This window comes from Schistocerca nitens, chromosome 6, assembly GCF_023898315.1.
Source record: "Schistocerca nitens isolate TAMUIC-IGC-003100 chromosome 6, iqSchNite1.1, whole genome shotgun sequence".
Classification (NCBI taxonomy): Eukaryota; Metazoa; Arthropoda; class Insecta; order Orthoptera; family Acrididae; genus Schistocerca; species Schistocerca nitens.
In genome coordinates, this window is record NC_064619.1 from 243,092,077 (window position 1) to 243,119,352 (window position 27,276).

General features: G+C 38.0%; 1 protein-coding gene across 1 annotated transcript; it reads left to right on the forward strand.

Moving 5' to 3' along the window:
- Positions 1–2,082: 2,082 nt before the first annotated feature.
- LOC126262974 (tetratricopeptide repeat protein 19 homolog, mitochondrial) lies at positions 2,083–25,772 on the forward strand. The gene is made up of 3 exons (XM_049959925.1): positions 2,083–2,505; positions 2,596–2,858; positions 25,203–25,772. Exons 1-3 carry the CDS (start codon positions 2,245–2,247, stop codon positions 25,708–25,710), a joined length of 1,032 nt encoding a protein of 343 aa, XP_049815882.1. The 5' UTR covers positions 2,083–2,244; the 3' UTR covers positions 25,711–25,772.
- The last annotated feature ends 1,504 nt before the right edge of the window (positions 25,773–27,276 follow it).

Below are 27,276 nucleotides of genomic sequence, written 5' to 3' on the forward strand. Positions count from 1 at the left end.
ACTCGATTCATACGACATTCCTGCCATTTCACACTACTCGCAGTTATACTGACTGATAACTAAACTGATGGATTCCAACTATGCCGTTATGTAACTGTAGCCCCTCGGAGTATTCGGTATTCGCTAGCGAAAAATAACTTGGCAGTTATTAATAACCGTTAACGATAACGGTTATCAACGAATAACTGGAACTTTGATAACGGTTACCCCAGAACAACCGTTTGGCCCACCTCTACTGACGAGTATCAGCCATTTTAATGCCCTGTGCGCACAAATACAAACACAGACTGAGCAAACAGCTGTTTCGCGCCAGATTTGCGGCGATCTCCTGTCCACACGCTCCAACTTGTCTGCGCAGATGTGGTTTGAACCCACAGATTTGAGTGCTTTCGCTCAAACCTCCAATTCCAACTTCCAGGTTTGCACACACCTCAGGTTGGTGCAAATCTTCTCTCCACACGCAACGATCTGTCTGCGCAGATGTGGACGGGCCTTAAGACGCACAGACGTGTGCCTCTACGTACAAAAGGGATCGACGCCCCATTTGTCGTTCCATAGGCCTACTGTGTTTTAGTCTTTGTCACCTGTTGCCACTAGTATGACCTTCATCTTTATATTACTCTAAGTGCGACAAGCAACTGCAAAATAATGGGAGAAATATACAGTGAATGTAAACCCCAAGTCCTCAAAGCCATAACACTATCAGAAGTGCTGTCAGATGTTAAATTTGTCATTAGAGACATTTCATCCACACGGTCCATAAGTAAAAATTATCAATATACCATAACATATTCACTAGTTTATCGATATCGCAGAATTGACGTAACTTATGCTTTAAAAGGTAGAATATATTGTCACTCGTCTCACATTTTATTTGTGTGCCTTCCACATATCTCTGTAATGTATGCACGGATGAAAGCATAAAACATTCAGACAAAACCTGGATGTCTGAGTGCTAAATTTTGAGCAGACAGCTCGTTTTCGTCTTTCCATGTTGCAGCACGTCTCTCCTTCAGTGGCATGCTAATCTGGTTTAACAACAATTCAAGGATGTCTGTTTTTAAACATCAGGATCTTATGGTCTTCAAAATTTGTTTGTCCTTCTTTACTTTATTCTTCTGAAACAGTTTCTGTTGCTATCTGTACTTAAAACGATAGGCACTTTCCCAGTCCAGTAATAGTTTTGCACGAAGTCTAGCGATGTGCACATCCTGATGCTTCATACGCTTTTGCAGGGTACGAGTAACTGCACTTAATCTAACCACTTCATTGTCAAAGCAGGCCTGTGTTGACGATTCAGATGAATTAGGCACTGATTTGAACTGAGTTAAACTGGCTGCTTTTGTGACATAGGACTGTTTTACAGCTTATACGGATTGCCGAACCTTTGTGGAAATTTCCTCTATGTCGTTAGGTGAGGTGGCTTATGTGGGATATCAAACAGTGTGGGTTACTGCATTCAACACGAGTTTGTTATTGCCCACACTCATGAACTGGTTTTGTTCGAAGTGTAAGTGAACAAAACATTATATAAAAAGATTAACAGGGTCTTTTTTCATAATGTCTTCTCACCCGCCATTCACTAGCCATTTCCTGCTACTAAAACGAAACATTAATCACCAATACTCATGTAGTTTGCCAGCGAATCCTCACGATAGAGCTTAGTAACATGATGGTGTATACTTCTCAGGGTCCTTAGGAATCATGCAAAAAGACAGATGAGGTTTCTTCTTCTTGTTGTTACTGCAATTTATTGCGCTATAGACGCTCCAGTTTGTAAAAACCATTGTGCAAATCAAAATAAACAATTATTCTTTTCCGCTTTTACATTACGCGCCGAACTCAACAGTTACTGGCTGCTTGGCGCGCCGCTGGCGCAGTAGGTAACAAAATTGAGCCGAAGTGTTAGACTGTTCGTAGACTGTGGTTTGCACTTTCCGCAAGCGCTTTTGCGCTAGTCTGTTTATACCTCCTTGGTTAGTACATTGCTGTACCCTTGAAAATGAAGCTATCTTCATATTTGGGTGGTTTTTTATGAGGTTAGGGGGGGGGGGTAGATGAGACTTTTTTATTTTCAAGCTTGTGTTCATTGAGATCGTAGGTTTGGGTGGGTGCTACTACCGGGTACTATAGTGCTTTGGGTCTTGGGAGTGGGTACGGTAGATCAAAGTTTGACACTGTTAGTAGTACAGTGCGAAGTAGTAGTTGACGTCCAAGAGATGTAGGCATCTGCTAAGTTAAAAGATGTATCGTCTGACGCGAATAGCATTTCAGGTTGAGCGCAAATGGTTATCATCGTCAAAGCTATGTAAAAAGCGATTCAATGCATCTAGGCGTGACTACAGTACGAAATTAAATACATCTTTTGTGACTGAACACGAGTATCGAAACCGAAGTGAAAACTTCCCTTCACTGTTGGTATGGGGTGGCGTGTTTTCATTTTTCCAAAGCAAGGAGGAACCCGAATTAATACAAACTATCAAACGAGCAATTTTATTAATCCAGGTGTGCATCATGCGCGATACTTCGCTCACGACTAGCTTTTGTACAGTGTTCCGCACTTAGAAATTTGTTATGACATTTCTTTCTTTACAGAAAGACGAAATGAAAAAGGCAGAGCAGATGCTTCATATTGCATTAAAACTTGCTCAAGAACAACAGAACGAAGATGGTATTGTATATGTACTGGATCTTATGGCAAATTTGGCGTATGATATGAATGAGCACGATAAAGCACATAAATTATTTGTTAGCGTTATGCAGCATCTTTTCAGAAAAGGTGTGCAGCAGGATGACAATAAAATCATTCATATAAGCCTGAAACTTGCTGACAATTACCATAAACAGGGAGAAAAAAGGTAAATGCAGAGATTAGCCTACCAAATACAGGCCAATAGTGGAGAGATGGAGATGTTAATTTTTAAAGATTTGTCGACGTTTTACGTATCTTATTCCAAGTTACATAATGTACTTGCCAGTGATTTCATAAAAGGACACGCAATCGTTATGTTACCTGGTGGTATCAAATGTTAACTAATAAAAAAGAAAAGATTGGCATGATTTCTTACGTGCTAAAAAAACTACTAGTCTCACCACATTAATGGATGATTACATCCCCCACCCCTGAATTTTGACATCTTGATTTTAAAAAAATCACATGTTTTACCTTCACAGTGTTTCCTATATGTTGCTTGGTAGCTCTTTCAGGCATTTTAGTCCATTTTTTTAATACACATACCCAGTTGGTGTTTAGATTAGATTAATGATTCATTCCATAGACCCATAAAAGAGGGAATCCTCCTGGATGTGGAACATGTCGGATAAACACATTACAAAAATGTAATTAGAAAAACTTGAGTTTCATTAATTTTAATGATCCTCAGTCAGTAAGCAGTAAAATTATGTACATGAATTAAATTTAAACTTTTAATATTTACACGTTTAATACTTACATCTGCTTTCATTAAATTCATCATTCAGACATTTGCTAGTTTCTTGGCAATTACAACCAAGTATTGTCAAAAATTAAAGTAAATTATTCATTTCAATGATCCTCAGTCAAGAACAGTCAGATTATGTACAAGATTTAAAATTGAACTTCCACTATTTAAAGACTTAAGACTTACATCCGCTTTCCATACATCCATCATTCACACAGTAGATAGTTACTTGGCTGTCATAACCAAGTATTGTCAAAAATTAAAGTATAGTAAATTTTCATTAAAATGGTCTACTGCACTTGTTGAGAAACTCATGGATGGAATAGGAGGAGTTGGCCACAAAAAATTCTTTTAAATTATGTTTAAATTGTGCCTTGTCTGAAACTAAACTCTTAATGGTTGCTGGTTTCAGTTACAGCATTTTATTTGTAATTTATGTAGGTGCACTCATGTTGGGTTCCTCCTATAATCCTGATAATTCTTTGTTTGGGTCCTCACTCTAGTGACCATTTAGTTTGGTTTCAGTTGACTTTCATGGTAAATGGGAAAGTTAACATGTGTCATTTTGCCTTCCTTCTGATTATTAGACGGGCACAGCCAGAAAATGAGCTTCTGTGCTCAGTTTAGAAGCAGAGCACCAGACACTGGGAATCATGGGTCTTATTGCAATATAGATTCCCAGGAAATGACTTGTTAGTACTGTAGTGATTTAATAGCAACATTGGAAAGTGTTAGATTGCAAAGCAGATCTTACTTATTTGCCATATAAAATATTAACCACATAATAACAGTTTGCCTTCAAAGTCACAGATACTATTTATATTGTAAGTTATTGTGTCTCACGAACACAGTAAAAATTAAGGGGGAAGCAAAATAAATATTTCTAGATCTATTCATCTGATTTTAAGGGTGTTTAATTCCTGAAATACAACCTGATTATTAGGAAAGAACTTTAATCATATCTGAAGGAAAATTCACTACTAACTATAAAGTCATGAGACAATTTCTGTCGTGTAATTACCTTCTGGAGGTGAAATGTTAAGTACTGCTGATGAGAGAGACATGAAAGTACATGGTACTATCCTACCTTTTGGGCCTATTATTTCCTTCGTCATGGATGAGAGAAGGACTGGCTAGATATGGTAAGAAGGAAGAGTGGGTAACTTGAGACTCTAGGATGAGAGTCTTCTCCCTGAGGAATGGATCATAGAGCTGAAAGCTAACATAGTTTCATGTACTTTCTCAGAGATTTTGCCTCCTGAAGATAAGTAAACCTACTGGTCAGCATTTCATTATTTTATTAATCTTAGGAAAGAAGTAACTTGTTAAAACAGTGGAGGCTTGGCTTAGATAAGTACAACGTATTATAGATATGATTGATTACAGCTTCACTTCAAGCTGAAGCACTCAGTGATGGACAGGTCTGTAGTAAGTACAGACAAATGTTTCTTCTGTCATTTCGAATCTGGCATTTCTCCAAAGTTGATAGTTTGAATTTATAAATGTGTACACACTCTTCCATATGCAGGTGGAACTTTTGTTAAAGGCTGAAAATAGTGATGGAGGCCATTGGTAGAGTTTATGGAGAGGGTTTGCTTGATTATAATAGTAGTAATATTAAATACCATAGCAGTAATTTACCCAGTATCGTATAGTCTGCTGAATTCGTAAAATATTTTCTTGATATAATAGAGATAATTTTCATGAATTTGTCAAACTGCATAAAAGTTTTGAATGTATGAATACAGTGTGCCCTATTTACAGATGCAAATACAATACAGTTTTCAGGTTTCACTTCAGTTCAAATTTATTAATACACGTGGACTGTGTTACAGTTTATTACTTTTTAATAGCCTTAAATTTGTTGCAAATTTGGAAACATCATATTTTATACAATGAAACTTAAACTGTGATCAGGAGAAGTATGGAAAAAATGCAGTTGTAATTTAGTAGGCTACTGACTTATTGTTAATGGCATAAATTTCTTGTTTGGATAAAAGGCATAGCACCTTTCTTATGTGTGAAATACATTTGGGGTCAAAATGAAAACTAAATAGAATTAAAATCGTGATATATGCAGAGTGGTAGTGGTACAGAGCTGGAAGGAAATTTAACAGACAAGGTAACATATATTGAAGGCATCTTGAAAAAGAATAGTAAGACTTGTTTTAACGATGAACAAAAAATATTCCATTGAAATCATAAAAGTCTTGTGATAAAACACAGCAACACCCACTACAAAATGCTCAATGCTATGGTGTACAGGAAGGTGTCACCACTGAGTGATGGTAGAAGGATACAAGATGACTCTGACAAAATTTCTACTTGGTATGATGAGTGGCAGCTTGCTCTAAATGTAGAAAAATGTAAGTTAACGCAGATGAGTGGTACGAACAAACCCGTAATGTTTGAATACAGCATCAGTAATGTGCTTCCTTACAGTCATGACAGTTAAATAATAAAATAGTAACTCTCCACAATGTGGTAGTCCTAAAACATATTAGAATTTCCAGTAATAGTAGGTGACAAGTAACGATAGACACAAATGTAAAACTAATTAAAAGTAAATGCTGTGCAGAGGACCTGCCGGGCCCATCGGTGCTGATTGATCGCTTCTGCCAGTGGTGTCATTTTATGCAGTGTGGAGGGGTGTGGGGTCAGTACACTGCTCTTCCAGCTGCCGTCAGTTTTCATGACCTGGACCCAATACTACTCGGTCAAGTAGCTCCTCTATTGGCCTCACAAGACTGAGTGATCGCTGTTCCAATCCTGCCACCAACGAAAAATCCCTGGCAGTAGTAGGAATCAAACTTGGGTCCTACTTATGGCAGTCAGCTGTGCTGATCCCTCAGCTATGAAGGTGGGCAAACATAATTGTAGGAAGGGGGAAAAAAGAGCCGTCGTGATGTAGAAAATTGGACATATAGATTGTGATAATTTATTTAAGAATATAACAACACATTACATTACATCTACATACATACTACGCAAGACACTGTGCGGTACATGGCAGAGGGCACATTGGGCAACTACTTGCTACTTCCTTTCATGTTCCAGTCGCAAAAGTAGTAAGGGAAAAATAATTGTCTATATGCCTTTGTACGAGCACTAATTTCTCTTTTCTTATCTTTGTGGTCATTACGTGAAATTTATTTTGGTGGCAGTGGAATTGCTCTGCAGTTAGCCTCAAGTGCTGGTTCTCTAAATTTTCTCAGTTGTGCCTAATGAAAAGAATGTTGTCTTCCCTCTAGGGATTCCCATTTGACTTTGTGATGCATCTCTGTAATACTTGCATATTGATCAAACCTATCGGTAACAAATCTGGGAGCAAGCCTTTGAATTGCTTCGATGTCTTCCTTTAATCTGATCTGGTGGAGATTGAAACACTGAAGCAGTATTCAAGAATAGCGTCCTATGTGTGATCTCCTTTACAGATGAACCACACTTCCCAAAATTCTCCCAATAAACTGAAGTCGATCATTCGCCTAACCTACAACCGTTCTTCTGTTTTCGTTCCTTTTCATATCGCTCTGCAACATTACCGCTTTGATATTTAATTGTCGTGATGCATCAGGCGGCATACTAATGGTGCTGTATTCGAACATTACGGAATTGTTCTTCCCACTGATCTGCATTAACTTACATTTTTCTACATTTAGAGCAAGCTGCCACTCATCATACCAACTAGAAATTTTGTCAGAGACACCTTGCATCCTTCTACCATCACTCAGTGGTGACACCTTCCTGTGCACCATAGCACTGAGCATTGATAGCAAACAGCTGCAGATTGCTGCTCATCCTTTCTTTCAAGATGATATAAACAGGGAGGGGCATTATGTAACAAAGGTACTTTGGGAGGCGGTAAAAGGTGTCATGTATAAAGAAGGGAAATGAAAAGAAAATCTCAAATAGATCAAAACTGCCATTAAAGAGAATTTGTAGTTTTTTTTTATTTATTTGTCAATGAGACCATGTTGGTACATAGAATGTACATGAGACATCGTTGTATCTTATGGTTTCATTACTTATTATTGGTACATTATTTGTATTTGTTCACTGGTTACAATGTTGCTACGGATTCAGTGGATAAGACTGGTACATTATTGTTCATACTGGCACATTATTATCAAAATACTCTTTTGGACTGTAGAAGCAGTGATCAACTGATCAGCTTTGAACCCTGCTATGTTGTTTATTGACTGCATTTTACTTGGTAGTTTCCTGAAGATCTTTTTTCCAAGGAGTAGAACTCCATTTTTGCAGAGCTTAGTTTTTGTATGGTGCATATGGAGATCCATTTTCTTGCTTATGTTGTGTGTGTGTGTACCTGTTCATTTTTGAGGAAGAGTGTGGGATTTTCAGTTGTGTATTGCTGTATGAATACAATGGTTTCATATATATATGAAGGCATGGAAGTGGAGAATTTGCAGTTTTCTGAAGAGTGACTTGCAAGATTTTCTGTATTTGGCATCTTGTACAATTCTTATGATTCTTTTTTAGATTCTATATAGCTCGATTGTGTTTGGAGAAACTCCCCAGAAAATGACTCCATACTTCAGGAATGATTGGACACTTGGCATAGTACAAACTTTTCAGGCAGTCTTTGCTACAGCAGCTTTCAAGGATTCTTTTCACTCAGCATGAGGTGTTCAATTTTTTGCTGGGATTGTTAATGTGATTTCCCCACCTGACATTATCCTGGATCCAAGCCTGAGAAACTTTGTCAGGGCAACTCTATTTACAGCTTTGTTTGGCAACTGGCAATTTATAGTTTGTGGAACCTTTTCCTTGATGTTATGGAAATTGATTGCTACAGTTTTTCCTTATTGTATGTGAAACATTCTGCTATCCTATCCAGTGTCTTTGTTATGTTTTCTTGTGGTTTTCTGATTTTGCTGTAATGAGAAAGCTCGCGTCGTCAGCAAACCGGTAAGCATTTTGTTGGTCATTTTCATGTAGTAGGAACTTGGGGAGCATGATATTTGTTGTCTTGGTAATCTGAGTATGGGATTGTGATTTTGTTGCAGTCAGTGTGTTGTATTTCCACTATTTGTTTCCATACGCAAAGGTATGACTTGACCCCGTCATGAGGTGTGCCTCTGATGCCTAGTTGGTTTCATTTCTGTAGAGGGCCTCATGATCTATAATATCAAATGCTTCTGACAGGTCAAGGCATACACCAGTGATATATTCACAACTGTCCACTTTCTGGTAAACTTCACTCAGGAATTCATAGATAGTACTGTTAGTTGAGTGGTTCTTCCTATACCTGTGTTGTGCTGTGGATAAGATTTGATATTTAAAATGAACACTAACAAGAATATGACAAAATATGCTGAATCAAACAAAAAATCAGAAATGCCTTCTACAATATGTGAAAAACTATAAAGAAAATTGGAAACAATTGAAAACTATAAGTTCATGATGAAAATAAAACAAACTTACATACTATGAAGATAACATTTCATCTATGTTGTCATAAAATTTCTGTAAAGGCTGGAAACACACACAGTTAACAGGAAATTTTAGCATTTTTGTGGAGAAAATGGAATGCTCCCTAAATGAAGTAGGTGCAATAAAATAAGAGGTTATAGTTTGTGGAGTCCTTCTCAGTAAATGTAAACAAAAAGCTACTGTAGCCAGCCTCATCTGACTGTCACAGCAAGCATTGCAATGAACATAAAAAAAGCAACCAGCCTTGCACCAAATTCTGATTTACAGAGAGAAACTTAAGTGGTCCATAAAAGTTTACAATCAGGGTTCAGTGGTCATTAAATCTTAGCACTTACAATTACTGTTAAAGGAGAGCAAGCAAAAAATAAAGTAAGAAAGATCAAATTCAGGAATTTCAGCTAGGTTAATGTAAATCTCTCAAATTATTATTAGATAGTGTAGAATAGCATGCTGCCCATGGAACTAAAAATCTGGCTACAAAATTATATATGTAGGAAAACAAGTGCAGCGTTTTGATATTACATTCCCCCCCAGAAAAGGTATTTAACTGCCCAAATAGTAAAACTCATCTACAACTTTTAGTGACTCATTTCGTAATATAATTCCTTCAGCATCACTTTATTTAATTTGACTTCATTCCATTACCCGTATTTTACTGTTCTTGATGTTCATCTTAATAACCTTCTACATCTACATCATGCTCATTAAGCCACCCAGTGTTGTGTGGCCACCAACTGATCCCCCGAAATCTCTTCCACTTGTGAATGGCACTTGTGAAGTGACTCTGTATTGGCTCTAATTTCTCTAATTTTTGTATCATGTCATTATGTGAGATGAGATGTATGTGAGAGGAAGTAACATGTTGTTTGACCCATATCAGGAAGTGCTTTCTCAAAATTTCAATAGTAATCCTGTCCATGATGTACAATACCTCTCTTGTAAATTGTGCCAGCAGAATTTTTTGAGCATATTGGTAATGCTCTCGCACTAATTAAATGATCCTGTGACGAAACGCACTGCTCTTTGTTGGATCTTCTCTATCTCTTCTATCAGCCCTGTTTGGAAAGGATTCCATATTGATGAACAATACTCAAGAATCAGTTGACCAAATGCCTTATAAGCCACTTACTTTGTGGATGAGTTACGTTTCATTGAGATCATTCCTATGAATCTCATTCTGCTTTTTCTGCAATGTGTTTTATGTGGTCATTCCACTTAAGGTCGATCTGGATAGTTACTCCTAGATATTTTACAGTAAACACTTTTTCCAACAGTTTCTCATCAATAGTGTAGCTGTACGGCAGTGGCTTTTTTATTCTATGTATATGCAATATGTTACATTTATTAACATTCGTGGTCAACTGCCAGAGCCTGCACCGTGCATCAGTCCTCTGCAGGTCATTCTGGAAATTAATACTATCATGTGCCATAGCTGCTTTGTTACAGACAACTGCATCATCTGTGAACAATGTAAATGAGCATCTGATACTTTCTACAATTATACACTGTTAAAGAAAAGGGTCCTATCACACTTCCTTGGGGTACTCTGGAACATGGGATGCACATGTCGATTTTCTTCCATTATGGGTGATGTGTTGAGCTCTATCCCCAAGGAAGTTTTGATTCGAGTCTTAAATCTGGTCTGATACTCAATAAGCTCATTTTTTTCACTAGAAGGCAGTGTGGGATGGTGTCAAATGCCTTTCTGAAGTCAAGGAACAGGGCATCATCCTGAGTGCTGTTGTCTACAACACTATGGATCTCGGAGAGGAACAGAGCAAGCTGAGTTTCGCAAGATCTCAGTTTGCAGAATCCATGTTGATTTTTATACAGCAGATTTTCATTCTCCAGAAAATCCTAATTTTTGAGTGTAAAACACCTTCCATAACACTACAAAAGATTGATGTCAACAATATGTGTCTATAATTGTGTGCATCTGTCCTGCGGTCTCTCTTGAAAATGGGAATAACCTGCACTTTTTTCCAATTGCTAGGTGCCCTTTGTTGCTCTGGCTATGTACAATAAATTGCTGCTAGAAGTGGAGCAATCTCTTTTGTGTAATCTTTTTAGAAACTTAGATGTACCTCATCTGGTCCTGATGCCTTTCCATTACTAAGCAGTTGCCGCTTTCCTTTTCCGTCGTCGGTTATCTCAGTATCTGCCATATCGACTTTGGTGCAGTGACTGAAACGAGGGACTGTTTTATGATCTTCCATGGTGAAACAGTTTCAAGACTGAATTAATTATTTTGACCTTGACTCTGTTATCTTCTGTTTAGGTGCCAGTATGATCTCTTGAGTGAATGAATTGATGATTTTGAAGTGCTTACTGATTTTACATAAGACCAAAATCTCTTGGGGTTTTCACTCTGCTCAATTGTCAAAATTTTATTTTCAAAATCATTGAAAGCATCTCTCACCGCTCTCCTTACACTTATTTTTGCCTCGTTCTGCATGTGTTTGTCAGCTTCAGCCAAGACATTATCCATTCTGTTCAACTGCTCTTCCATATATTTTGCCCCTCATAACAGAATTATATTGTTAATGGCAAATCTCAAAGTTTTTATTTCTTCTCCGTGAACTTTAATTCCCTCCCAAGATTGCTCCTCGGTTTCCTTTACTAATGCTCAATGTACAAATGGGGATGGACTACAATCCTGTCTCACTCCTTTCTCAACCACTGCATCCTTTTCATGCCCTTTGACCCATATAACTGCAGTCTGTTTTCTGCACAAGTTGAAAACAACCTTCCTCTCCTTGTATTTTACCCCTGCTACCTCCAAAATTTCAGTTAGTGCATTCCAGTCAACATTTTCAAAAGCTTTCTCTCAATCAAGAAATGCCATAATCATAGGTTTGCCTTGCTGTAACCTACCTTCTACGATAAGTCATAAGGTAAGTGGTGTCTCATGTATTCTTACATTTCACTGGAACCCAAACTGATCAGCTTCTACCAGTTTTTTCCGTTCTTCTGTTAATAACTTGTGTCAGTATTTTGCAAGCATGACTTATTAAACTTATAATTTGGTAATATTCACACCTGCCAGCGCATGCCCTCTTTCGACTTGGAATTATCACATTCTTCTTGAAGTGAGAGGGAGTTCGTGTCTCTTATATATCTTGCAAACTGAACACATGAGTTTTGTCAAGACTGGCACCCCCAAAGACCTCAATAATTCTGAGGGAATATCATCTACTCCTAGGTACTTGTTTTGACGTAGGCTTTTCAATGCTCTATCAGATTCTCCTTGCAGTATCATACTCCCAACTCCTTTTCATCAACTTCTTCCACCCTTTGTATAGTATTGCATTTGAATTCATTGCCCTTGTACAGCACTTGTATGTATCCCTTCCACTTTTCAGCTTTCCTTTCCTTGCTTAGTACCGGCTTGCGATTGAGCTCTTGTATTCATACAGCTGCTTCTCTTTTCTCCAAATGTCTCTCTAATTTTCTTATAGGCAGCATCTATCTTTCCTCTAGTTATGCATGCTTCTTCGTCCTTGCATTTCATCTGTCTAATTGAATAGACGTCTCTATTTCTGTTTGCTGCATGTTTATATTTTTTCCCTTTTTTCACTTAGATTCAGTATCTCATGCGCTATCCAAGGATTTCTACTGGATTTTGCCTTCCTGTCTATTCGATCCTCTGCTGACTTCACTGTTTCATCTCGTAAGGCTATCCATTCATTTTCTGTTGTGTTCCTTACCTATGTTTTGGTCAATCATTGCCTAATTCTCTCTTTTAAGTTCTCAACGACCTTTAGTTATTTCAGCTTATATAGGCCCCAGCTCCTGAATTTTGTACCTTTTTGCAATTTCTTCACTTTAATCTGCACTTTACAACTAACACATTATGATCAGAGTCCACATCTGCCCCAGAAAATATTTTGCACTTAAAATCGGATTTCAAAGTCTCTGTTTTACCGTTATGTAATTAGGTCTCTCCAGATATACAGCCTTCTTTCATGATTCTAAACCAAGTATTAACAATGATTAAATTACGCTCTGTGCAGATTTCTACCATGCGGCTTCCTTTTTCATACCTTTCCCCCGGAAAAAATTCTCCAACTGTCAAATTCCGTCACCCCCCTCCCCGGTCACAATTTTTTCTCAAAGTATTTTATATTCTGGGGATCTGCAGCTGTTGAAAGGCATGATGTTGAGAAGAATTCAGCTGATAACTGGTAAAATTCTTGTTTTATTGATACACAAGCACTCCTAGTTGAGATATATTATTCAGTGAATATTGTGACTTTATATTGTCGAATGAAGTGCCCCTTGTTCCAAAATTTGGGTGCATTCATGTGACAGCAGTGCAACCTGGGGTTGGAAAAGGGAGAAGCAGTCCACAAAGGCGACTAAAGTGATCTCGTGAATCTGTTATAAAGGAATCCCTTGAGTGCGAGGTCTCAAAAGGCCAATGATGTTTATGGCATTTGACATCCAACATATTGTCTACCATAAAACCACAATATTGTCTGCTAATGGCAACAGAGGGGAGGACTGGAGTTGTCCAATGGTGAGCACAGCACTAGGCTTCATGGTGAACTGCTTAGTCAACGAGTAACTCACAACGGTGCTAAAGTGTTAGTGATATTGACACAAAGCATAGCAATGGTAATAATAAACAAAGCAAACATTGCCTTATATCTACAAGAATAGTTGACATGTTGTCAGAAAGGAACTGAAGGAATTTCGCAGAGTGAGAAAGAAGTGGCAGATGAAATATTAGCATTTCTGCAAGGTGAGTCAGTCAAATGTGTGTGCCGTATACACTCATCTGTGTGGACAATGTACATGAGGAGTGCAGTCATAACAAAATGTGCTTAACAAGTGAAAGTGATAGTGAAACAGGTATCGAGCCCAGTAGTTCTTCATCCTTGTTGAACAGGTAGCCACAAATCCCGTCTCCAGTGAAACATAGTCAAGAACAACAACTGTTCAAGGAGCAGGAACTAAACATAATTACATACAGAGGAGATCTACCACAGCCTAGTAAAAGGCAATATGAACATGTACTGCTTAAGAAAAACTATGGATATTCAATGGAGGACAGGGCACACTTGTTACAAAAACTGGCGTTTGCATGTTTCAAGGCCACTCAATACAATTACATGGTGTGCATGACAATGACCTGCTACGTTATGCACATCAAATGGCATGCAACATAGATTACAGTGATGTCAAGGGAAGCAGTGGATGTTTGCATAGCTTCAAACCAGAGCAAACTGTGGAATCGACCCAAAAATTTGTAAATGAGATAAACAAACTTATTCCATCATTCAGTAACGAGTTTGTTTTCAACTCTGATCAGTCAAAATTTGAAAAGGGAATGCCTGTGAACGGACCCCTGGAAATTAGAGGTTCCGAGAGATTGTATTAATGTCACTAACATCAATGTCTTAATGCATTCATATACAATTATGCCGATTTGCTGCAAAGTTATTTATTGTGCTGGAAGAAGTTGGAACTGCTCTGCCTCATATGATTCTTTCTCATGTGCTTGATATTCCAAGGGCAGTAGGGAATATTGATGTCACAGCAAGCAAGAGTGGGAACATAGGAGTAAGAGAACTACTACTATGATACAAGCATGGCTTTTGACCAGTAGCTGGCCAAACTTGCTTTTGCTTGATTCCTTGTCTGCATATAGAAATCATACTCCTTTAGAGCAAACTGTCCCTCCAGAAAAGTGTGTGTTATTGCATTTCATACTACCTGGAACCGTTGGACAAATTCAGCCTTTGGATGTTTGTTTTTTCCATGCTTGTAATACATATTGTAGCACTATCTGCAGCTGTGGCTTAAAGGATAGCCAGTTTCACGATAAGCTCCACAACAGACTGTTTTCGCAGTTGATTGCATGCAGTCACATTCCATCAGTTCTTATCACTCCATTATACCAATATGATTCTATATGCATTCTTTAATAGTGGATACCTAGCTGAATGTTTTGCAGAGTTCATAACTCCCAAGGAGTTTGCCTTCAATCTCGACAGTTCGAACCTTTGTAATCACTGTGACAGGCCATTTTTCATTCAGTGTTCATGACGCCAGTTAATGGTTCATTTTTTGAACATTTCTTGTATGTTAACAGTGTCCATTTTGTGGATTATAATACATACATCCCATAAAAGTTTGATTGCTGAATGTCCGCCAACACTCATTTTCTGTCGTCCTCCTGATGCACATGTTGAGTCATTAGCACCTAATTTTTTTCCTGTCATTACTGTTAACACTTACAAATGAGCCTCACTGAAGGCTGAACTTGTGACTTCGCCCTCAGTGGATTCCCTGTTAGACACATGTGCGGGCTGCTTCTACCCTCCCCAACACTGGGTTGCCCTCCATCACACTGATGCAGGCAGATTTTAAAATAGTGGATCCTTCATTCACCAATATAGTGACAATATTCACTGAATAATATATCTTGACTAGGAGCAATGGTCACACCTATGACCTTTTAACATTTTTGCATCTGATGGTGCAGCTTTAGGCCACAAAACTGGTTGTGTATCAATAAAACAAGTTTTACCAGCTGTCAGTGGAATTCTCTGTATCATCATGCAAGTAATACTTTGTGTCCCGTAACTATATCAGTAATTTATTTTGTCTCATCATATGGTCTTTCCATTTCAGCATCCTTGGCAGTGCTAGCTGGCATATAAACTTGTACTGTTGTGGTTTGGGAGGATTTTAACATTAAGAGTGGAGAAGGCTACAATTGTAGTGGAAGAACAAAGTGATGTTTGAAGAGGCAGGTCATGTTTGGATAACGTCTTTACCCTAAGACAAATAATGGAGAAGAGAGTGGAAAGGGATCTAAGCTGTCATTTGGTCCTCATAGTTCGTGAGAAAACATATGATACATTGCCACTAAAGATATTGTTCAAGTTGCTGCAATCAAGGGAATTCCCAAAAATTTATGTAATTAAGTATCATAAACATATGCAAGTCAGCAGAATGTGTCATTAAAGATGGGAAAGAAATTTCTTGGAAGTCCTTCAGAATAACTAAATGACTAAAACAAAGTTGCGCCGTGCCTCCCATACTCTTCAAGATTTACACGCAGAAGGCAAAACTATATAACTTTATACTGAAACATTATTTTTTCAAGAATCGGAGCTATAAGAACAAATGCACACACAAAGTTTCATTGAAAGGTTCTATTAACTACATCAAAACCATCCACAGGAAGGAGTCATCCTTGTAAATATTAGTGTCAGACCATACTTTTATTGAGAATTAATGATACTTAGTTTGTATTTATTCAGTCTCACAGAACAGTGCCATGTTGTAAGGTTCTTGATGGCATTTACTGAACATGGTGAATGAATGTAGAAAAATTTTCAGTAAAGGACCTTCAGTTGTTAACGTGTACAAGCAAACAGCGTTGTTCTTTGTACATCTTCAGTCTTCATGAGAGAATTCAGCCAAATGGTAACCTTCCACTAGTCCTTTCTGCAAGAGAGAGATGTATGGTGGAAAGTACAAATACAAAGAAATGGCTCAGGGAACAGACTGGAGTGGATGATGTAATTATGGTTGTGACATAAATGAAATTGTGGTTGGGGTTCCACAAACTATAAATTGCCAGTTGCCAAACAAAGCTGTAAATGATTAGATGGTGAATGGATTAAGGAAGTTCTTTCATGGATCTCAAATAATAGGAGGAGATTGAAATGATGTAGTGGAAGGTGAGTACATGACTTGGAAAAACGAACAGGAGCAACTTGGATGAGTATTGCTGAAGACCATAGTGCATGGAAAATTCTGTACGAGGCATTCACCCAGCAGTGGGTGTAAAATGGCTGGTAATTCATTATGATAACTGTTGTGATTGGTCCTATATTTAGTGTGGAATTAGTAGTAGAAATAGTGACAGCATATATAGTAAAAACCATAATAGCTGTAACAGAAAAAACTATAGCTTATACTTGTTAATGAAAAGTAGAATATCGGTGATCTCTAGCAGGCAGAGTGATGTTATTTTATTATGTTGCTGGTGGCAAGCTGCTGTAGGCCATAATTTTAGTTTGGTATCATTGTTTTTGCAAACAGTATACATTTAATATATGGTAAACACACCAAGCTAAGATATTACTTTCCCTGTCGAACATCACAAATAATTTTTGCAATTTTTCCTGCCTTCTTTAGACTGGCATGAACTGTTGTGCCCCATATTTATATTACAGAGTCAAAATTTGATAAGAACAATGTACAGTATGAATATTTGAAGACATAAATGTTCTTATAGTGTTTACTAATCGTGTTTACGGCAAATATGCTTTTAGTCAGCTTACAGGCCAAAGGACCTATACGCATGTTTGATGTCAGAATCTCCTGCTGTGCTGTTTCTGAAACTTTTTATCCAGATTTATTTTTAATTAAAGTCTTTGTCATTTGCAATTAGATGGCTTTCATTGAAATACTGGACTACTTCATTTCTGGAACTGTTGTAAAAAAGTTAAGTCAGCTATAATCGTTGTGTTTGCACATAGTGGCTGTGGTATATGCATACAATTCTTTTGAAGTTGGGAGAACACAAAAAAGGGAGAAAGTGGTTGTGAGACAGCCTTGTAGAATCTCATATGTTTTGTAAGTGTTTTGCGTTTCAAAAGCCCTGTATTAATTTTAAACAACACAAATAGTCTCCTGTTGCTTATTTAAGATTTTTTTGACTTGTAACTAGTTTCTTTAATTGCTAGTTTTCATAGCTTGTCAAGCAACATTGTAATGGTGACAGTACTCAAATGCTTTTTCTAGGTCAAAGAACACTCCAATAATGTACACTGTTCATAATGACAACTAACATCTCGATTATTGTCTATGCTACAGTTATGAATGTTGACTTGTATTTCATAAAGTCATTCTGATTTTTGAATATTAAGTTGTATTTGCTTAGAAACTTCATTTGTTCTGTGTTAATAACTTCTTCAATTGTTTTAGCAAATAAAGGTAAAATGAAAATTAGTTGGTAGTTTTCAGTTTTAGATTTATCACTATTGGTGTACTTAGGTATTCCTGACATACATGGGAAATTGCCCAACACATTATGCTGAAGATATGGCTCATGAAAAGTTTATGTTCTTTTTAATGCCTTTAATGGTTAGCCCCTTATAGCCTGCAGACTTCAAGATTTTTAATAATCTGTTGTTATTTTATTGTTGTTTCTTGAAGCCAAGTATATGCAGTATTTAACAAAAATGTAATTTTACCTTTACTGGAGATTGTTGAAGCGGTCATAGATAGATTTTCTAATAAAAAGAAATATTCATTAGAAACATTTGCAATCCAATATTTTTATTTCATGATATGCAAATATGCTTTTAGGCAGCTTACAGGCCAAAGAATCTACACACATGTCCGATGCCGGAATCTCCTGCTGTGCTTTTTCTGAAACTCTTTATTCAGATTTTTTAAAATTACAGTCTTTGTGTCATTTGCAATTAGACAGTTTTCATTGAAATATTGGACTATTTCATTTATGGCACTGTTGTAAAAATATCAAGTTATAACCGTTGTGTTTACACATAGTGGCTGTGGTATCTGCATACAATTCTCTTAAAGTTGGGAGAGTCAAATTTGTCACATGTCTACATGCACTTGATTACTCTGCGGTTCACACATAAGTGTGCGGTAGAGGTTTCATGAAACCACTTTCAGACTATTCCTCTACTGTTCGACTCTCAAATAGTAGAATAACAAAAACACCCCAAATCTTTCTGTGCAAGCTCTGATTTCTCTTATTTTATTATGATGGTCATTTTGCCCTGGGATTCAGTAAATATTTTGGAATTCAGAGGTGAATAATCTTGTTATGATTTCTTGCCATCTACTTCTTTACTGATTTCATCTATCAAGAAGATATATCAGTCTAGGCTGAGGTCAATAGGCAACATTGATGTTTTCTATTACAATGTAATTGCTATATTGCACAGTGACTTCTAGTGTGCCACCACATTTTCTGCTGAAAGCAAACCAAAAATATCATGAAGATGGACTGAATTATGTTTAATAACTCATTTGAATGTTAGGATGCTTTGACTTTCTGGGTTTTGAATACAATTTTCGTATTACCAGGACTTGGATATGGCCCTTGTTTTGGTGTACAAACTTCTCATTGGTATCCTCAACTACATAAGAAGATATGTATGATCACAGTACACATATGAGCCAAGGCACTGTGATCAATGCTAATTGTGAGAGTGAATGTCACCTGTGGCATTGCAGGCATGTAATACATTAAGGAAAATTCACTGAAAGAAAAACAAATTGGAACACCAAAAAATAATTATTGTGGTGTAATGAAATTTTGGCAAAAAAATTTTCTGGGTAACACATTTAAGTGATTAACAATGCAAGTTTATAAGTTAATGTAAGCATAAGATAACCGTTGCAAATCCGAAATGTCGGTACATTAATAACTGGTGTAAATACCAGAATGTTGAATGCAAGCATGCAAATGTTCATGCATTGTGTTGTACAAGTGCAAGGTATCAGTTTGTGGGATGGAGATCCTTGCCTGTTGCACTTGGTCAGTCAATACAGGACAGTTGATGCTGTTTGTGGATGACGCTGGAGTCCCATATGTGCTCATTTGGAGACAGATCTGATGATCAAGCAGGCGACTGTAACATGTTGACTTCCTGTAGAGCATGTTGGGTTACAACAGTGCTATGAGGATGAGTGTTACATTGTTGGAAAACACTCCCTAGAATGCTGTTTGTGAATGGCAGCACAATAGATCGAATCCCCAGAATGACATATTAATTTACAGTCAGTGTGCATGGGATAACTGTGAGAGTGTTCCTGCTGTCATATGACATCACACCTCAGACCATAACTCCACACCGAGCGAGGTGGCGCAGTGGTTAGCACACTGGACTCGCATTTGGGAGGACGACGGTTCAATCCCGTCTCCGGCCATCCTGATTTAGGTTTTCCGTGATTTCCCTAAATCGTTTCAGGCAAATGCCGGGATGGTTCCTTTGAAAGGGCACGGCCGATTTCCTTCCCAATCCTTCCCTAACCCGAGCTTGCGCTCCGTCTCTAATGACCTCGTTGTCGACGGGACGTTAAACACTAACCACCACCACCACCACCATAACTCCACATGTAGATCCAGTGTGTCTAGCACACTGACAAGTTGACTGCAGACCCTCAGTTGGTCTCCTCCTAACCAACACACAGCCATAACTGGCACCGAGGCAGAACCAGATTTCATCAGAAAACACAACAGACCTCCACTCTGCCATCCAATGAGCTCCCACTTAACACCACTGAATTCACAAATGGTTTGAGGTCAATGGAATGACTGCTACAGGGCATCTGGCTCAGAAGTATACTTGAAGCAACCAATTTGTAACCATTCTTTGTGTCACTGCTGTGTCAATTGCTGCTCAGATTGCTGCTGCAGATGTAGTATGGTGCACCAGAGCCATATGTCGAACATAATGGTCTTTTCTCTCAGTAGTGGCACATGGCCGCCCGGAGCCCAGTCTTCTTGCGACCATACATTCTCGGGAGCACAATTGCCAGCAGTTATGTACAGTAGTTACATCCCTGCCAAGTCTTTCTGCAGTATCACAGAAGGAACATACAGCTTCTCATAGACCTTCAACACAACCTCATTCAGACTCAGTGAGGAGCTGATAATGGAATCTTTGTTGCCTTAGAGCAGTGATTCCCAACAGGTGGTCCGTGGACCCCCAGAGGTCTGCGAGCTATGCCAGAGGGGTCCGCAAGATGCTATTAGAATAAAAAATATATTTCAAAGACAAAGATTTTGAGCAATAATAAAAAAATTTAACAATAACAATGATAGCTAACTTGAAAAAGTTTTAAGCTCAATATTTTTTCAATAATGAATATGCCAATGTTTTTTCTAAGTACTAAAAATAAAAAATGTATAAAAAGACTCTTAATTTGGCTTTTTTAGGTACTTGATACTGTAATATGACAAGGTACCAATCACGTTCGATGAGGGGGTCCTCGAGAAAATTTTGTTGGGGACCCCTGCCTTAGAGTAATTCTTGACTGACATCAACTCACCATGTCCAATCTCAAAGGTAACTAACACTCGTGACCATTATGGTGCATGTTTAATGCAAACCTCATATGAATCCTCATAGTGGTGCTCCTAATGCCACTCTGATGCATCTGGCACTAATTTGGATAGACATCATATTTCAGATGTATAAACATGCCTACCAACTTTTGTTCATGTCGCGCAATTCCTTATTGGTGTTGAGTTTTCTTTTCCCACCAGTGTTTATCAGCACAGCAGAGATGAATGGGGAATCACTGTAGTGATGATCTGAACTACAAATGGGGAATTTATTGACATAAGAAATTTTGACAAAATATATATTATTATGGACCAGCATCTGCAAATGAGCATTTTGGAGATGGTAAAGAAAGTTGGCTGTTTGTTGCTACTGTCTTGAGAATCTATGTTAAGTGGTTGAAGGATGGTGAGACCATGAGTAGATGACAAGGTATTGGATGCTCTCACCTCATCACAGAACATGGAGGTTGGAGACTTGTCCACTCCGTAAAGCAGGATAAGCTACAATGTATGGAAGATCTGACAGAGTACAGTGCTGGTTCGGTCACTAGTGTATCAGAGCACACATTTCGGTGCCAATGTTGAACATGAGGCTCCACAGCGGATGACCCCACATGTCCCCATGATGATCCAACATCACCATCACCATCATCATCATCATCATCAATCTAGCAGTCATGGGTTATCAAGATTGGACTGTGGATCAGTGAAAATATCTCTCTGGTCAGAGGAATCACATTTCTCATTACCCCATGTCAGTGATCATGTCTGGACATGTCATTCACATGAAATGTTGCTGAAAGTGTGAACTGTACCTGGATGCAAACTGGTGGGTAATATCCTGCTGTGTGGAACATTCGTCTTTGCTCCTGTAGGATCTGTGGAAGTAATTGAAGACACCATGACATCTGTGGACTACATGTGTCTTTTCACACTTGATGTCTTTCCCGATGGTGACATCAACCTCCAACAGGATAACTGTCTGTGTCACAAGGCCATAATCATGCCGTAGTTGTTTAAGGAGCATGATAGTGAACTCACACTGATGTCTTGGCTACCAAATTCGTGTGATTTTAACCCAATGGAAAACATCTGGCACACTATCTGGTAACAATTCTGCACCCACATAGGACTGGCCCATAATTTACAGGAGCACTGTTATCTAAGTGTAGATATCTGGTGCTACCTATCTCTGGAAACCTACCAAGGACGTATCAAATCCATGCCGTGCAAAATCGATGCTGTTTTGCTTTCCAAATGTGGACTAGCATTCTGTCAGGCAGGTGGTCATAATGTTTTGGCTCATTGTTGCATGTAGGTTATATGTTGATCACTCCCTGGGGTGTAGTTTTTCCTTCACTTGTTTATATTTGTTCAAGTGCACTTCATATACAGAATGTATTGTTGCCAAATCTTCTTTTATTATGTAATTTCCTTTTCCTGTGGCATAAGTGAATACATTACATCAACTTAGAATGTTTTTGTCAGAGGAGCTTGAAACATGTTCATCATTGTCACTGATCTCTGCTTTTTACGTATGTATGATTTGCATTCACACATTTACCATGATATAAGCCTTGCATTCGTTCTATATAACCTCACTTAATACTTCCTGAAGCACTTATTACTAAAATAATTACACTGAAGTGCCAAAGAAACTGGTGTAGTGATGCTTATTCAAATACAGAGATATGTAAACAGGCAGAAAATGGCGCTGTGGTCAGCAAGACCTATATAAGGCAACAAGTGTCTGGCACAGTTGTTAGATCGGTTACTGTTGCTACAATGGCAGGTTATCAAAATGTAAGTGAATGTGAACGTGGTATTATAGTCAGCACATGAGCAATGGTACACAGCATCTCCGAGGTAGCGATGAAGTGGGGATTTTCCGATACAACTGTTTCATGAGTGTACCGTAAATGTCAGGAATCCAGTAAAATGTCAACTCTTAGACATCGCTGCAGCTGGAAAAAGATCCTGCAAGAACGGGACCAACAATAACTAAAGAAAATTGTTCAGCGTGACAGAAGTGCAACCCTTCCACAGATTGCAGCAGATTTCAATGATGGGCCAGCAACAATTGTCAGCATATGAATCATTCAACAAAACATCATCAATACGGGCTTTCGTAGCTGAAGGCCCACTCGTGTACCCTTGATGATGGCATGATACAAAGCTTTACACCTGACCTGGACCTGTCAACACTGACATTTGACTGTTGATGTTTGGAAACATGTTGCCTGGTTGGACAAGTCTCATTTTAATTTGTATCAAGTGGATGGACGTGTATGGATGTGGAGACAACCTCATAAATCTATGGACTCTGCATATCAGCAGGGGACTGTTCAAACTGGTGGAGACTCTGTAATGGTGTAGGGCATGTGCAGTTGGAGTGATATGGGACCCCTGATACATATAGGTACGACTCTGATGGGTGACACATGCGTAAGCATCCTGTCTGATCACCTGCATCCATTCATGTCCATTGTGCACTCCGACGGACTTGGGCAATTCCAGCAGGACAATGCGACAACTCTCACATCCAGAATTGCTACATAGTGACTCCAGGAACACTCTTATGTGTTTAAACACTTCTGCTGGCCACCGAGCTCCCCAGACATGAACATTATTGAACATATCCAGGATTCCTTGCAACATGCTGTTCAGAAGAGATATCCACACCCTTGTACTACTATGGATTTATAGACAGCCATGCAGGATTTATAGTGTCAGTTCCCTCCAGCACTACTTCAGATATTAGTTAAGTCCATGCCATGTCATGTTGCAGCACTTCTGCGTACTTGCAGGGGCTTTATACGATATTAGGCAGGTGTGCCAGTTTCTTTGGCTCTTCATTGTATTTCATAATTAAAAAATTGAGATTTTTTTAGAACGCTTTTAAATGCCACTCTGCAACCAAAGCCCAGAAAGTCAAAGCATCCTAACATGCAAATGAGTTACTAAACATATGTATGTCCTAACATCCAAATGAGTTACTAAACATACCAGTCAATCTTCATTCCTTTTTTTCTTTACTTCAACTGAAAATGGGGTAGTACTCATTGGCCTGATGAACTGAAATGCCTGCTGGAGGAAACAGATTTAGATGGCTGTCGGGTGGTGGCAGTACCTGGAAATGGTTGCAGTTGCCTAGGTAGCACCACCTGTAATTCCTCACATGCATCCTTTGGCCTGTGATTTATGTCACAACAGAGATAAATATGTTCAGGTGATCTTTACTTTTGTTGTACACAGTTGCCATCTGGACTGTCCCCAGATTGTGTTTATTAGCGTATTGCAATGTCATGGTGTCTTGTGGGGTTCTTCAGAATTTGTTTGCTTGTTGTTCACTTGTCCATCTCATGTTGCCATTTTCAACATCTCGTCTAGGTTGCTTTTCATGTGTTTCTTTTTGTTGGCCCTTGGATGTGTCACTCGTCATTGACTTCCAGCTTATGTTGTTTCTTCTGTCTGAAGTTCTGCCACCTTGAAACTCCATATTGAAGCACTGTTTAAGGGGAAAGGGAAACAAAGGCAGCCCAAACTATGTTTGGATGAACAAACCAGTCCACGTGAAATGCAGAATTTGAAATAAGATATGAGTGTGAGCTTCAAATGAGATCAGATTTCTAACATAAAGTTAGTATGAATTTTCTTTTAGTATGAATTTACTTTTTGGAATGTATTATTACTAAGTAACTCGTCTTGGGTTTTTGTAATGTACTGATCCCCCCCTCCCTTCTTCTAAAAGTGTTATGCTTAAAATGGGAATTTCTTGCTTCTGTTTTAATCAAGGGATGATTAAAATGAAAAATGCATTGTTGTTTTACATTTTTCAGGCAAATACAGTAACATTAATTTTCAGAAGATTCAAATGACTTCATGGTAAATTTGTTTTTTAATCAGTGTTGAAATTCAGGCTTGCCATAGTCTTATGTAGTGAAGGAAAAATATTGTGGTTTGCATAAATGCCCAGTTATTTATCATATGTAAACTGTGCTATCATATCAAGGTTACTTGAAAGCTGAAGCAAATGTGTGCACTGCTTGATTGTTTTATTGGATGGTTTGCAAGCAGAAATGATTGTTACTAAGATTAATTAGATTGTGAGTGTAGGAGGGTAGAGATGGGCATATGTTGTGTACTATAAGATTTGTGTTTTATGTTGCTATTATTTATCTCACTCTTGTTATTTTGTGTTCCTCTTGTAATTACTAAGACTTAGCTTTGCGTTTCAGGAAAGCTGAAGAAGGGTTTAAATTTTGTCTTGAAAATCTTGAAAATAAACTCAATTCAGGAGTTCAAGATGAAGATACATTGCTGCTACTTGCAATGACTCTGGATTGGTATGCACAGTTTGTTTTTAAGTCAGGGCGATATAAAGATGCACAGAATCTTATGAAGAGAGCATATGACTTGTCTGTTAGCATCAATGGTGAGGCCAGTGAGCAAGTTGTTGTTTTATTAAATGACCTTGGTACGGTTAGTTGCCTCCAAGGAGATTTAGATGCTGCTTTGAAATATCTGAAACAGGCTACTGCTATAGGAGAAAAATTTCCTGATATGCTTGAATTGGGATCAATTTACATTAATTTGGGTTTTGTTTATTTGAAAAAACAAATGTTTGATGAAGCCAAACGTGCTTGTGTGTATGCCAGAGAACAAGGACGCAGATTGAAGAATAAAGAGGTTGAAGATGCAGCGGAGCTGTGTTTGCAGAAAATTAAGCTGCCTGAAAAAGTATGAGTTGGTGAATTTTATCTGTGATTTGGAATGTATATTATGTAGTAAAACACTTTTCTGTTTTACTCTGCTGTTTCTTTTCTTGTAAAGAAAGATAACCTATTTCATATTTAAAATAATGCAAAAGATAAAATATAATGTTCTTCAGTAGAATCTTGCATGGCACTGAGCAGGTACAAAATACTATAATGGCTACTGCAACTGAACGTGGCTCTTTGAATTAGCGTATCTTATATTTGTTTTTGGACCTGTTATGGACACTCCATATTAGTAATTTACTTGTTGTGTTAAAACAGGAATTAAGGTAACGTAGTGGAAGATTAGCATACTCTTTTATCGCCATTTGTAATGCTGTGCTGTAATTGCAACTTGACCTGTAAACTTGTTGTCGGTATTAGTCCATAGTGTTTAGCAGATATTAGCTGGTTTGTGCCCTACTTTTGTTTCCTTGAGCTAGTCGCCTGTTCTTTTATATTCGGCTTCTTGTATTCGTATCTGGATGAGTAATTGGGTTCAGGTATCTTTTTGGAATCCATGGCTGATGAGAAATAACCATATGTAAGCCTACTCATCTTTAATAGCATTTTTCAGAGTTTCCCAGCAAAGTTTGTGTTATGAGACTGCAGATGGAGAAATAATAACCTGAATCCATGGCTGATGAGAAATAACCATATGTAAGCCTACTCATCTTTAATAGCATTTTTCAGAGTTTCCCAGCAAAGTTTGTGTTATGAGACTTCAGATGGAGAAATAATAACCTGCATCCAAGCGCAATTCAGTTTCAGTATTCAGTTTATTCACCATTGACCACTTACAGCGGAATAGGTCTGAACATTAAATATACAATTAACAATAACTTTACAGTAAAGTTTTTACAATTTAATTCCACTTCTTTTAGGAGTATTCTTATATACTAATGTCAATGATTATTTCATAATATTCTGTTATCTTATAAAATGGGTGTTTGAGTAACCAGTCATAAATCTTACATTTGAAAATATTATTGGTCTGTGACTGAGCAGATGCTGGAAGTTGATTGAAGAGTTTTAAACTCATTATTTTGTGTGAGTTTGCAGTCTTTGAGAGTCTGTGTCTTGGTATGTCGAAGTCCAGTTTGCCTCTGTTGTTGAGGGGATGTATGTTCTCTCTGGTCTCGAACTCATTTAAATTGCTTTTGACATAAAGCAGTGCTGTGTAGATGTATAGATTCACAACAGTTAATATCATATGCTTGATAAAGAGGGGGCGGCAGTGTTCCTCGGGCTTAACTTTGCTCATTATTCTGATTACTTTTTTTAAAATTTTCAGAATTTCACACAGCTATTGATCAGTTAGCGTCAAGGGATGTGAAATTGAGGGGGAAAAAGAGAGACTCACAATTTGTGCTGTGGTTTGAGGCTGTTAGTGAGCCCATTTTTTGAGAAGCTGTTTCCTTTGCTTGAAGAAGACCACTCATGTTTCTGTACAGTATTCATATGTTTCTGAGTGACTTCGAAGAATAATTTCAGCATTCAGAATGCTCCCACTAATGTTGAATCCTTTCATCAGTCATTTAAGTGAGTGTTGTTG

What these genes read in the sequence shown, in the direction of transcription:
- LOC126262974 (XM_049959925.1), top strand. Translation starts at nt 2,245, where the DNA reads ATGTATCGTCTGACGCGAATAGCATTTCAGGTTGAGCGCAAATGGTTA. An exon ending in GAGCAATTTTATTAATCCAG is followed by an intron (nt 2,506 to 2,595) that starts GTGTGCATCATG and finishes CTTTCTTTACAG; the next exon opens with AAAGACGAAATGAAAAAGGC. An exon ending in CATAAACAGGGAGAAAAAAG is followed by an intron (nt 2,859 to 25,202) that starts GTAAATGCAGAG and finishes TTTGCGTTTCAG; the next exon opens with GAAAGCTGAAGAAGGGTTTA.